The sequence below is a fragment of the Peromyscus californicus genome, unplaced genomic scaffold (assembly GCF_007827085.1).
Source record: "Peromyscus californicus insignis strain IS unplaced genomic scaffold, ASM782708v3 Scaffold_2__1_contigs__length_46816999, whole genome shotgun sequence".
Lineage (NCBI taxonomy): Eukaryota > Metazoa > Chordata > Mammalia > Rodentia > Cricetidae > Peromyscus > Peromyscus californicus.
The window spans coordinates 37,274,027-37,286,183 of record NW_026294540.1 but is presented as its reverse complement, the minus strand read 5'-3'; the positions used below and the strand labels follow the sequence as shown (position 1 = coordinate 37,286,183).

Sequence of the window (12,157 nt, the reverse complement as noted above, 5' to 3'; positions counted from 1 at the left end):
CTAAAATCAGCCACCACAAACAGTGTAAAAATGACTGCATTTCAGAATATCTACTGTCTAAAAATAAGAGTCATATGAACAAACACGCAGTCTGAACAGGTGTACATGGAAGCCAGAGGTCTACACTGGGTCTTCCTCTACTGCAGAGGTCTCCCTCAATTAGTCTCCATTGTATTTTTGAGACAGGGTCTCTCACTGGACCTGGAGTTCCCTGATTCAGCTAGGCTGACTTAACTAGGCCATCAAGCCCCAGGGATCTTCCTGTCTCCACCTCCACAGTGTGGGAAGACAGGTACACACTACCACATTCAGTTTTTTACACAAGTGCTGGGGTGTGACCTCAGGTCCTCCTGCTTGAGTGGCAGGCACTGCCCTGACTGAGCCGTCTCCCCAGTACCCTTCCTTGTTTTGTAGATTATAAAGCAGAAGGAAGCTACCAACCATCTATCAGAATAAGGCTGCTCCAGCTGGGGCTTCGGGAGTTTCGTGTCCCTCTCTCTAATGACTTGATTGAGAACATCCAGGTCGGAAAGGTTTGCATAAGGCTGGGCAGCATTACTGAAGAGTTCCCAAAGTGTCACACCCAATGACCTGTGGAAAGCAAGAGGGTCATGTCGAAGTCTCTAACAACCTCACTTTTATTTGCAGCATCAGCAGCTGTATGGACAAGATATGCACGGTAAGCTAGGGGTAAAGCAGCTCTTAAAACAACATCCCAATGGCAAAAAAAAGAGCTAGTTCTCTTAAAATGAGGGTGACCAGAAGGCCTTCTCATATTTACTTCATCACTGTAACAGAGCATAATAATAATTACAGGAATTCAACAATAGGACCCCTTGCAACTTTAAAACTTAAAGGAGCCGAGTGGTGGTGGCGCACACCTTTAGTCTCAGCACTTGGGAGGTAGAGGCAGGCGGTCTGTAGAGCTAGTTCCAGGACAGCCAGGGCTGTTAATCAGAGAAACACTGTCTCGAAAAACCAAAACAACAACAAAAAGACCCCACAAAAACCAACTTAAAAGGAGTTAGTTGAAAGATTGATGGAATGTGTTAAAGCTTGACATAATGGTTGAACAATATAAATACTCTGAATTCTGAGGTGGGGAATCCTACTGAATAATGATAAACACTATAAAATAATTCCAAGAAACTTTCACATGAGCAAAACTCACTTGGTAGTTAGACCTGTCACCTGGTGCTTTGGTTACTCCTCAGCATCCCAGCTTGTGGCAGTTGTCTGATGCCAGCAGAGGCCTCAGGATGGTGTCACCACAGTGGGACACCCTATCTCAGGGTATATCCAACTAGCTCTGATGTTATTGGTGTTGTCTTTAGACAAGTTCTCACTGTGTAGACTATGCTGAAATGGAACTCACCACATAGCCTAGACTGATTTTTAACTCACAGTGGTCCTCCTGCCTCAACCAGCCAAGTGCTGGGATTATAAACATGTGATGCAATACCCAATCACCACCCCCCTACTTGTCCTTGTACTCTTGAGCTCTGTCCCCCTGGAAGGCCTCAGCTGCGTAGCTGAAAGGAAGTATTTTCCTCTCCTTCCCAGCCTCTTGTTCTTCTAATATTCACCATCATATGGGAATCTATGGGGATGTTCTCAGGGAGTCATGCCTGGGAAGTTTAAAGTTTTAAAAATTTTATTATTTTATGTATATTTGGCCTGAATACATGTCTGTGCACCATGGAGGCCAGAAGAGGGGAAGAGGGCATTAGATCCCTTGGTACTGGAGTTACAGATGGAATGTGAGTGACCATGTGGGTGCTGGGAATCTAACTCAGGTCCTCTGCAAGAGCAGCCAGTGCTCTTAACCACTGAGCCATCTTTTTAATTCTTCTGGGAGAATTTTCAAAAAGTAAGTTGGTACTTAGGATCCATATCACCTTTTTTTTTTTGGTTTTTCAAGACAGGGTTTCTCTGTGTAGCTTTGTGCCTTTCTTGGAACTCGCTTTGGAGACCAGGCTGGCCTCGAACTCACAGAGATCCACCTGCCTCTGCCTCCCAAGTGCTGGGATTAAAGGCGTGCACCACCACCGCCTGGCTTTTTTTCTTTTTCTTTTTTTTTTAAAGTCAGGGTCTCACTACGTAGCCCAGGCTGGCCTGGAACTTACTATGTAAACTAGGCTGGCCATGAATGCAAAAGACTTGCCTGCCTCTGCTTCCCAGTGCTGGAATTAAGGGTGTATGCCACCATACATGGCTCATATCTAGTATTCAGTGACAGAGTCAGGTTTGGCCTGGAAAAGTGGCATTTTTCAAAAGCTCCCTGAGATTTGCGATTCTGTCTTCTTCCAGATTTGAGTGTGTGGTTATGAGACTGTTCAATGCCCACTAGGAACCTGTGAGTAACAACAGCACAGAGTGGATTTATTTGCTGTTGTGCAGCCTGGTGTTCAATTTCCTGATGCTTCTTTACGAGTGACTGAGCAGAGTCAGTGTATTCCACGGAAACAGAGGTTATTAAAGCCCTCACCCCAGCCCAGAAGGCAGCATCTTCTCCCTGGCAAAGAATCAGCAGGGTGGATGACCACTTTAAGTAGAAAATGTTTAAGACACTGTTCACTGACCTTGGAGAGTTACCAATTTTACTGAAGAAAATAATGAATCCATGTGAAACACTAAACCAAAAGGCTTGTTTGGCAGGTGGCAGAATGAGTGGCACTGCCTTCCCCTGGGCAGGCCCTAGACAGGCCTGTCTCCCTGCCTCGGGTTTCCACACCCCTCATTCACCTCACTTCCTTCTCCTCTTCCAGTAAGACATTGTCAGACCAAAGCCCCAGGCTTCTGCCACCCTCAACTCATCAGAAGACAGGAAAGAAAGCACAGGCTCCCCAGACCCCTGGGCCCGGGGTCTTGCTCTTGGGGAAGGAGTGTGTCCTGCTGCTCTCCCCACCCCCACTCTAAACTCGGCGTGAGCAGTCTGGCGGGACCTGGCAGTGCTGCCCGCAACTGCTCTGACAGAGACAGGGCCAGCTCCGCCTTGGGGAACACAGGCTCCGTTTTCACATCAATCATCCTGGTAAGTACAATAAAAATGCCAGTGAAGCATAAAAAAAAAATCTTCTTGAAGAATCTCAGGTGGGTAAGAAGGAAGGAACTTTCAGCGTGAAGATAGAATTGTGAGCACTGAGAATACAAAAGTCATGTTTGAGCCCTGGGGCATCCATGTAAGCACCTAGGCTTCTTTGAATGGTTCCTGAGGCTCCGTGGAAGAAGACAATGCTGAGCAGGTCAAAGCCCTGGATCCACCCAGGTAAGGTGTCCCACAGGAAGATTCTGCTTCAGGGCAGGTATAAGCCAGCTCCTGAAAGGCAAGCTGCCAGGTAGGGAGAGAACAGTGACTAATGGGGCTGATTGACAAAGTACCCAGAGTCAGCCTTGAGCAATCCTCATTATCTGAGTGAAGCATTTCAAGCTCACTCTGCAAGTCCCTGAGAGAGTGGTGCCCTGTGTGTGGCAAGACACCCAGGTACCCAACAGAGGCAAACACGGGTCCTCCGTGGGGGAGTGTGTCTCGTCTAGACCACCATGGATTCTCACCACAAGGAAAACCAGAGGAAACAATGCTCCATCCAGAAGCGGAAAGTTACTTACTGCAGTAATTTGACACAGATCACAATTCAGTTCTAAAAAACTCTAATAATTTTTTAAAATTATAAATTATAAAACCCAACATAGAGATTTAACAAAATAGACATAGCTGAAGAGGGAATATTAGAAATAGAAAATGAGTGGCTGGAGCACATGTTCTAGAATCCAAAGGGTGGAATGCAGAGGATCAATTAAGAGATGTAAGACAGAGTAGGAAACAACAATGCATGTTCAATTAGCCTTCAAAAGGAGAGAACATAAACAGAGGCAAGGTTTAAAGGATGAGGGCTGAAGAATTTTTAGAACCAATGCATTTATCAACCTATGATTTAGAAGGTCAACTAAGTAACAAGTAGGGGTGGGTGCATCAATCCAAACTCACACAATCCACACTGGCAAACATTACAGGAAAATAAAAACAGGTGAAGAGAAAAAAGCAGAGAAGAGTGGTAAGCCAGCCAGAGAGAAAATGTCACATTACCTTCTAAGAGCTTAGGCAGACTCAGAGCTGACTTCACAAAAGCAACAATGGAAGCCAGGGGACAGTAGAATGACATCTTCAACATGCTGGGAAGAAATAACTGTCACCAAGTGAAAGTGAATTTACGGGATGAGAACAGAAGAGGCAAGTGTGTGCAGGCTCATGGAAAAAGCAGTCTGTTATCAGCAGGCCTCACTACAGCAAACCAGGAAGGACACACTTTCAGTAGGAGTAGCATAAGCACAGAGGAAGGTCTAAGATCAAACACAAGAATGAACAAAAGAAACAGGTGGAAAGCAGTTTATTAGGTGGATAAATTAAATGAACACTGATGTTAAAAAATAACATGTTAGCCAGGCGTGCTGCGTCACCCTTTAATCCCAGCACTCGGGAGGCAGAGACAGGCGGATCTCTGAGTTCAAAGCCAGCCTAATCTACAGAGTGAGTTCCAGGATAATCAAGACTATACAGAGAAACTGGGTCTCAAAAAACCAACCAAACAAACAAAAAAAGGTAACATGTTTTTTGTTGGGGGAGGTGGGGGTTAAAGAGAAAATAAGACTATCCAAACAAAGGCACATAAGTGAATATGTGCATGTGTACATACGTGAGGTGCACAGCTAAACAGAAGTGAAATCTTCTAAGTCCCTGCACTAGTCAAGACAGAGGGTTAGGAAATGAAGTCAGATTAAGGTCTGTGAAGTTCACACATGCTGTAATTTCTAGGATAACTGGTAAAAGTACAGGCACAGAATGCACAGCTCCCAAATGAAAAGGAAAACAGCTAAAAAAAGAAAACCAATCCAAAGTGAAGGTAAGACAAGGAAAGCCGAAAATAAACATGAAAACGGCACCCCAAAATGTCGCTATCATTAAGAAAACCATAACACTGTCAAGTCTAAGATTTGGACACATCATTTTAGCACCCTTTGAAATGACCCTTAAAAATCAGTCTTACGTAACAGTGCAAACCCCTTTCAGCTTTCCCATCCACTTCAGTGAAGATTAAGTACCTACTCTATCCCAGGCTCTGTGCATGCACAAATGTAAAACTGATGTAGTTCTTGTTTATGGTAGAAAAAAACGGACAAAAGAAGCAGTGTTCACAATTGTTATCATTGCTCTGGCACATGATGTGTCTTCCTGCCTCCTACATCCTAACATAATTACTTTTATACTCAAAGGGAAGGGAGTCAGGCCCTTGCTAAGGAAACCAAATAAAATGGCATATCAGGTACTTACCAGATATTACTGTATTTAGTCTGATCTGCAGTCAGGAGTCTGTCTTGAAAGCTGGTCACTAATTCTGGAGCAGTCCATCTCAGGGGGAAAATTTTTTTGTCATCTGTCTCAATGTAATCCTCCTGCATGGTCACAAGCACAGTGTTCAGGCGGAATCCATGTGAGGGGAGTTTGATAGCTTAAGAGCAAAACATTCTCAAAAAGCACACACCCAACCAAAAACACAGCAGGGGGAGGAGGGGAAGGCGGCATGGAGAGAGACTTCTGGATGGAAGGAAGGATGTGAGGTGTTCCTCTGAAGTCTAAAGGCTTTGTAAATGTGTCTCTAAAGCACAACGTTTGCTCAGTCACCTTTAGCACAGGCTAGCCTTCTTCACTGAGGAAGGACTGTGCTGGTTCCCACAGCTGATGTTACAGGCTGTCCTCCCCCCACTTACCAGCAGCAAAGTGACGGTGAGCTACAGACCCTAGAAGCCCTCCCTCTTCCTTAGCTGTGAGTAAGGGCTGCACAAAGCCAACGCCTGCATGAGGGTGGAAAGGTGCTGCTAGCAATGACTTCACAGTACACACCAAGTGCGACTTCACAGTACACACCAAGTGCGACTTCACAGTACACACCAAGTGCTTCAGACACTATGGCTGCTGCCTGGACAGGGAACCAGCTGAACCCACTAAATGAAGATACACGTTATCTTTATGTTGCTGCTTAGAAAACAATGGGCACTGTGGCAATAAAATTCCCTTTAACAAGGCCGGGCGATGGTGGCGCACGCCTTTAATCCCAGCACTCGGGAGGCAGAGCCAGGCGGATCTCTGTGAGTTCGAGGCCAGCCTGGACTACCAAGTGAGTTCCAGGAAAAGGCGCAAAGCTACACAGAGAAACCCTGTCTCGAAAAACAAAAAAAAACAACAAAAAAAAAATTAAAGTATTTAATTTTTTTATATTATTCAGTCAAACTGACTCAATTACACTGACTTACAAATGTCTTTCTAAAGCTGTCACAAAACTTTGGCACAAAGCCACTGATTTAGACAAACCAGAAGTCAATGGCACCATTAAGAGGCCTGGGACAGACCCTGCTCTAAAAAGGCCATGTCACACAGACTAAGACTCATCCCCTCTTCTAGCACAAGTAGCATTTTCCGGCCCAACTCCATGGCTGACACTACATGGGTTAACAAGACAGAGGCAGAGCTTTGCTTACCTTGTATCTGCTGAATCCTATTCCATAGTCTCCTACTTTGACATTTAAGTCGGAGGTGAGAAAACAATTCCGTAGGGCCAGATCACTGCAAATGGAAGGAGTAAGGCCAGCGTAAGAACCAACAGGATCCGCAGCCTGGACCTCATCACACAGAACTGCCACAGGTCAGAGGCTTCCTTAGAAACCATTGTGTCTTCAGCTCTCTGCTTAGCAATTAGTGTCCCGTTTTTTGTTGTTTTTTTTTTCTTCACAGTTTAAGAGTTATATCCCACATTCTTAACCACATTTTAGGCACAAAACTAGGATCACTGGTTAAGTACTGAACATACCTACATCAGTAGCTTGGATCACTGTACTTACAGAGTAACTCAGGGAGAACTTTATTTTCTTTACAATCTGGTTAGAAACAGTCTCTCAATCTTTAATAAAGGTGCAACTCCAAAGGTCCAAAAGCCACTCTGTGCCCTCACCCCATCTGCCCTGACTTTTCAAAGCTATGCAGGCGCTAGCACCGGATCCCCTCCAAGAACTCTGTCTCTTCCCACTCTCCTGAGTGGGAAAAAAAGAATGTACTATCACAACATACAGTTTACAGACAGGATTCACTTGAAGAACAAGTTCACCTTTAGAAAACTGGTACTTTGATGGGTGGGAGATGGCTCAGGACCTAATGTGCTTGCCTTGTGATCCTAAGGATTTAATTCCCAGAGCCCACATAAAAATGCTGGACACAGTAGCAGACATTTGCAAACCCAGAGCTGGGGAGGCGGAGACAGGAGGCCAGCCCAGCCTAGTTAGTGAGTTCCAGGCCAGCAGGAGACACTGTCTCAAATAAAATGGACAGGAAAAACAACGTTTTGTTGTCTTCCAGTCTACACACACATATCAAACAAAAACATTCTTCAATAAGCAAAAAAACTCCTTCTTTGTTGTTTTGGTTTTTCAAAAATTTTTAAAGTATTTTCTAAAATACTTCTTTTTTATTATTATTTTTAAATTATGTATATGAGTGTCTGTCTGTGTGTGGGTTTGTGCACATTAGTTTAGCTGCTCAAAGGTCAGAAGTGGGTGTTTGATCCCCTAGAGCTAGAGTTACAGGTGGTTGTGAGCTGCCCAAGGTAGCTACGATGCCCTCGCTACCCAGGTGTTTCTCTAAGAAAAGCCTCCTTTCTCTCTAAGTGATTCAGTTTTCTTATTTACTAGCTGGAGGAAGAAACAGTAGCTACTAGTGAGCAGAGGCTGGCAGCAGCTTTGCCAGCAGGTGAAGTGTTCTCATATTCTCACCATCAACAGCTACAAGGGCCAGAGCAGCGGGTGGCAGCAACACTGTACCTTGCACTGTTGGGTCTCAATGGGCACTCTGAGTGTAATGCTGATTCAGTTGTACTGAGCGGCTCTCTATGCTGCTTGTGTGTGGTGATTTGCATGGCGCTCCATCACGAAGCCATTGAGTCTTTAGCAAAACCTTGGACACTTTCTGACTTTGCTGTCGTGAACAATATAGAACCCTCTAATTTTTTTTCTTTTCTTTCTTTTTTTTTTTTTTTTTTGCAATTTTAGTGTGTGTGCACAGAAACGGGGATTACAGGAACATAAAAAAATGTGCACAGAATGTTTTTAAATGTTAGGACTACAATCTAGATTCAAGGCAATGATGTAATTGGCCTCCAATTGCTAGCATTAAGTATTCTCTGCACCCATTAATGTGCAAAGCTATGGAACAGAAAAAACACAAGGTGCTAGTGTGCAACTTGACGTCAAAGCTGCTCAGGTCAGGAAACATAAACGCAGCCAGCATTCTCCTTTAAGCTGAAAAACAGGTCTGGTGACAAGGCTGCTCAAGCTCCAGACCTGCCTGGCTCTCAGAAGGCACTGGCTGGTTACTCCATTTGGCAGCAGGCCCAAAGGTTCCAAGTCACATCTCATCATCATTTGTTTTTAACTTGGGCAGCTATACATCACAGTCTGCCCATCTGTAGAAGGATTCTCTAGTGCAAATGGTTCAAGGTGACCAAGGACAGTTCAAATTAACCCATGCCAAGTTTCTTTCTATAGGAAGCAGAGTGAGCAAGCTCCTGATAGAGAGAGTGAAGACAGGGAGCCAGTTGCCTGAGATCCACTGAATACTCTTCCAGGAGCTTGGCTTACACTATCTTACTCAATCTTGGTAACAGCACTTCTGGGTAAAACAGATCCCCAACTCTACAGAATAAATTAGCTCAGAGGGATCAAAGGAGACTCACAGTTGTAAAGCTATGAGAGGAGAATTAACAACCCCAACCCCAGCTGACCCTCTCTGTCCTCCTCACTGTCTGCCTGCAGCCGCCACAAACACCGAGGCTCTGAAGGACCATGTTCATCACGCTGCAGAACTCAGATGTGCCAGCATTATATCCAGAAATCTGGGGGATGAGGGGTACACAAGCCTTCCTAAAGCATTGATGGCCTTTTTCCTGCTTATTAGGTCTATCCTTGCTGGCTAGCAATGCCACATTACTGAGTACCTACTGCATACCAGCCACCCGTTGGGCTCTGGGAATGCAAAGTTCTTCCACTGTGAAATTCTGACTAGACATAGAGGACAGTGCCTACAGGCTGTCTGCAACTGCTGGCTGGACTTTCTGGACTGGTGATGGGATGGGATAAGGACTCCTGGGGGGCTTTTTCTTTCCTTGGGCTTCTCCAGCATCAAGTCTGAGCTGGACAGCCAGGCCTCTATGGGTCTCTACTGGCTCTAGCTTAGTCTTCCATTGTACATTACTGCAAAACAAGATGAAATACTCAAATAAGCAGTTTCTGGCTACTGCACACTAACTTGTCCAGGCTACTGACCCTGGAGGAATATGACAGCAGAGGTAAGTACCACTCTAGGGGCCATACTACATGGCCCCAGCTCAGAATCTAAGCCCAGGGAATAAAACTTCCTAGTGGACCCCAAGAATGGAGGCTGACCCTGAACACACAGGGAAAGAAGGATGCTATGACAACGTCTAACACCAAGGTTAGGTTGGGAGCAGGGCTCAGTTATGAAGTCTATACCTAGAACCCATCAGTGAGGGGCTGGAGATACAGCTCAATGGTATACATGAGACACTGAATTCCATCCTCAGCACCGACAAAACACAAAATGAGCCAAATATCAACAAAACCAAAAATGTTATTTAAAACCAAGGCCAATCTAGTTTTCAAGGAACTATCTCTAGGGCAAGGCCTTGATGGTTCCCTCCACCAAGTGCATCCTAGAATCACTTGGGGGCCCCACTTCCCTACCTCTAAACAAAACACAGCAGGCAGCAGACCTGGGTTGAGAATGGGCATATCCTCAGAGCCAGTGCATGTCTAATGAGCCTCCCTGGGATGTGAGCTGAGACTCCCCTTCTAAGAGGGACCCTGAGGTTTCTGGCCTATCCCCTCAGGTTCCTGTACCCTGGACCTGCACCATAACCAGACAGCTTTGCCAAAACACAGTGTCACCAGGACAACTACCATGAGACAACCTTCCCAGAGCCAGGTCTAGACTAGAAGCCACGCTGGATCAGGATCAAAGAAAGCTGGTGTATTTTCTGTGAGCACATTTGTAATCAGTGGCCCAAGTGCTAGTTAAGAAGGGAGCTAGCACCTTTCACCTTTCACCTGGAATGCTAATTTTCTCAGGGGGCCTACCCTGGACCAGCCTAGAAAGACGCAGTATTTGGTGCTTTATCTACCACAAATGATTTTCTACAGAGGGCTGTTCACTTGTAAGACAGAGGCATACCAGTAGATGGTGTGTCCCTTGATTTACTACTGAGTCTCATGTGGCCTAGAATGGCCTCAAACTCTTATGTAGCTAAGGAAAACCTTGAACTTCTGGTCTTATCTGCCGCCACCTCCCAAATCTCAGAATCCCAAGTATGCATATCCATACCTGGTTTACTTAGGACTTGGGATAAATCCAGGGACTGGAGGATACCAGGCCAGTGTTCTACCAACTGAGCTATACACAGATATCACATTAACTGGGGCAGTAAGGGTGTTGGGCTCCTTCTGTGCCTCCTGAAGTACAAAGGTTTTTTGTTGTTGTTGTTTTTTAAAGTCTTCCTCCTTTCCCTCTACCCTTCCAGATAGTATAGAATAACAACTGGTAGGTACAGTCTTTCTACACAGTATGCACACCAAAACAAATACACAAAGAAGAGCATAAACTGTTATGACTACTAAATTGCACCTTCATACTTAAGATATCCCAGTACAGACACCCCTCCTATAAACCCTTAGCCATTACTGTAACATTCAACAGCACCGTCGGAGCCTACACTAGCTCCTGTGAATGTCTGTCTCTCTCCCATTTGCCACCCTTTCAAGTAATACTAGGATACGCATTTTGTTTTTCTGTTTGAGGCAGGGTCTCGTTATATTGCCCAGGCTAGCCTTGAACTTGTCATTCTCTTATCTTGGCCTACTGACCATTGGTACAATATTTTTTTTCTTTTAAAGAATCTTTTTAGTTGGTGTGGTGGTATATACCTTTAATCAGCTCATGAGGCAGAGGCCGATGATCTCTGAGTTCCAGGTCACCCAGGACTACACAATGAGACCTTATCTTAAAAAAAAGGGAGGGAAGGAAGAAAAAAACAAAAAACAAAACAACAACAACAACAACAAAACCAGGCCAATCAATAAAAGGCTCCCTAGTATGCTATCATCTCCCCGGTAGGTGCTCCTATTGGCTAACAAGTTAGCTACTTAGCCAGCATGAGCACATACACTACCCACCAAAGTGACCTGATAATACCCTGCTGCTCAGGAGACCTTGAGAGTGGGGAGGGTAGGGGATCCTAGGTTCTAGGTCACCTGTGGAAAGGTAACAGCAGCATGTGTTGTTCACACGGCCTTCAGGAATGCCACCTCTGAAACGTAGGCAGCCTGAGACCCTGAGATAAGGTTCTCTGTAAACATTATGTAAAGACAGATTTTAACTAGGGTGATTTACTAGATCAGTTTCCAACAAAAAGACAACTTTGGGTTAGACAGGTGGACTGGTCTATTTCAACCAAGTCCTCTGAGTCAACCAATATTCTAAATCTCAATTTTAAAATAACGCCATATGGAAGGCTACCCACACAAGAAGAATTTATAAAGAACAGAAGTTTGCCCCATAGGAGACTTTATATCAAACAGCCTGTGTGTGTGTGTGTGTGTGAGTGTGCATGTGTGTGGTGTGTATCTGGGCATCTGAGTGTGCAGTTATGCGTGCACGTGTATGCGTAGAAGCCAGAGGATAACTTCAGGTGCTGCTCCTCAGACACTGTCTTACAATACTACTCCCCCACTCCTATCTGTAACCCAGCACTAGGATTACAAGCTTGCAACACCACACTGGCTTTTATAAAAATAAATAAATAAATAAATAAATAAATAAATAAATAAATAAATAAATAAATAAAAACACGGATTGGGACAGGAAAGATGGCTCAGTGGTTAAAAAGTACTTGCTGCTGTTGCAGAGGACCTGGGTTTCTTGCCAACATCCATATGGTGGCTCACACCTGTCTATAACTCTAGTTCCAGGAACCCAATGCCCTCTCTGAACTCTGAGGCCAATGCATGGGCGTGGTACACTTACATACACACAGACAAACAC

At 44.8% G+C, this 12,157-nt stretch overlaps 1 protein-coding gene across 2 annotated transcripts in view; it reads right to left on the bottom strand.

Moving 5' to 3' along the window:
* Positions 1 to 12,157, bottom strand: part of Lmtk2 (lemur tyrosine kinase 2) — a 95,966-nt gene that overhangs the window by 16,691 nt on the left and 67,118 nt on the right. For both annotated transcript variants that reach the window (XM_052754408.1, XM_052754409.1), the window contains exons 8-10: positions 6,535 to 6,619; positions 5,330 to 5,451; positions 442 to 591 (exon numbers count right to left, since the gene is read on the bottom strand). In XM_052754408.1, the coding sequence (XP_052610368.1) occupies positions 442 to 591; positions 5,330 to 5,451; positions 6,535 to 6,619 (357 nt within the window). The remainder of the gene's footprint in view (positions 1 to 441; positions 592 to 5,329; positions 5,452 to 6,534; positions 6,620 to 12,157) is intronic.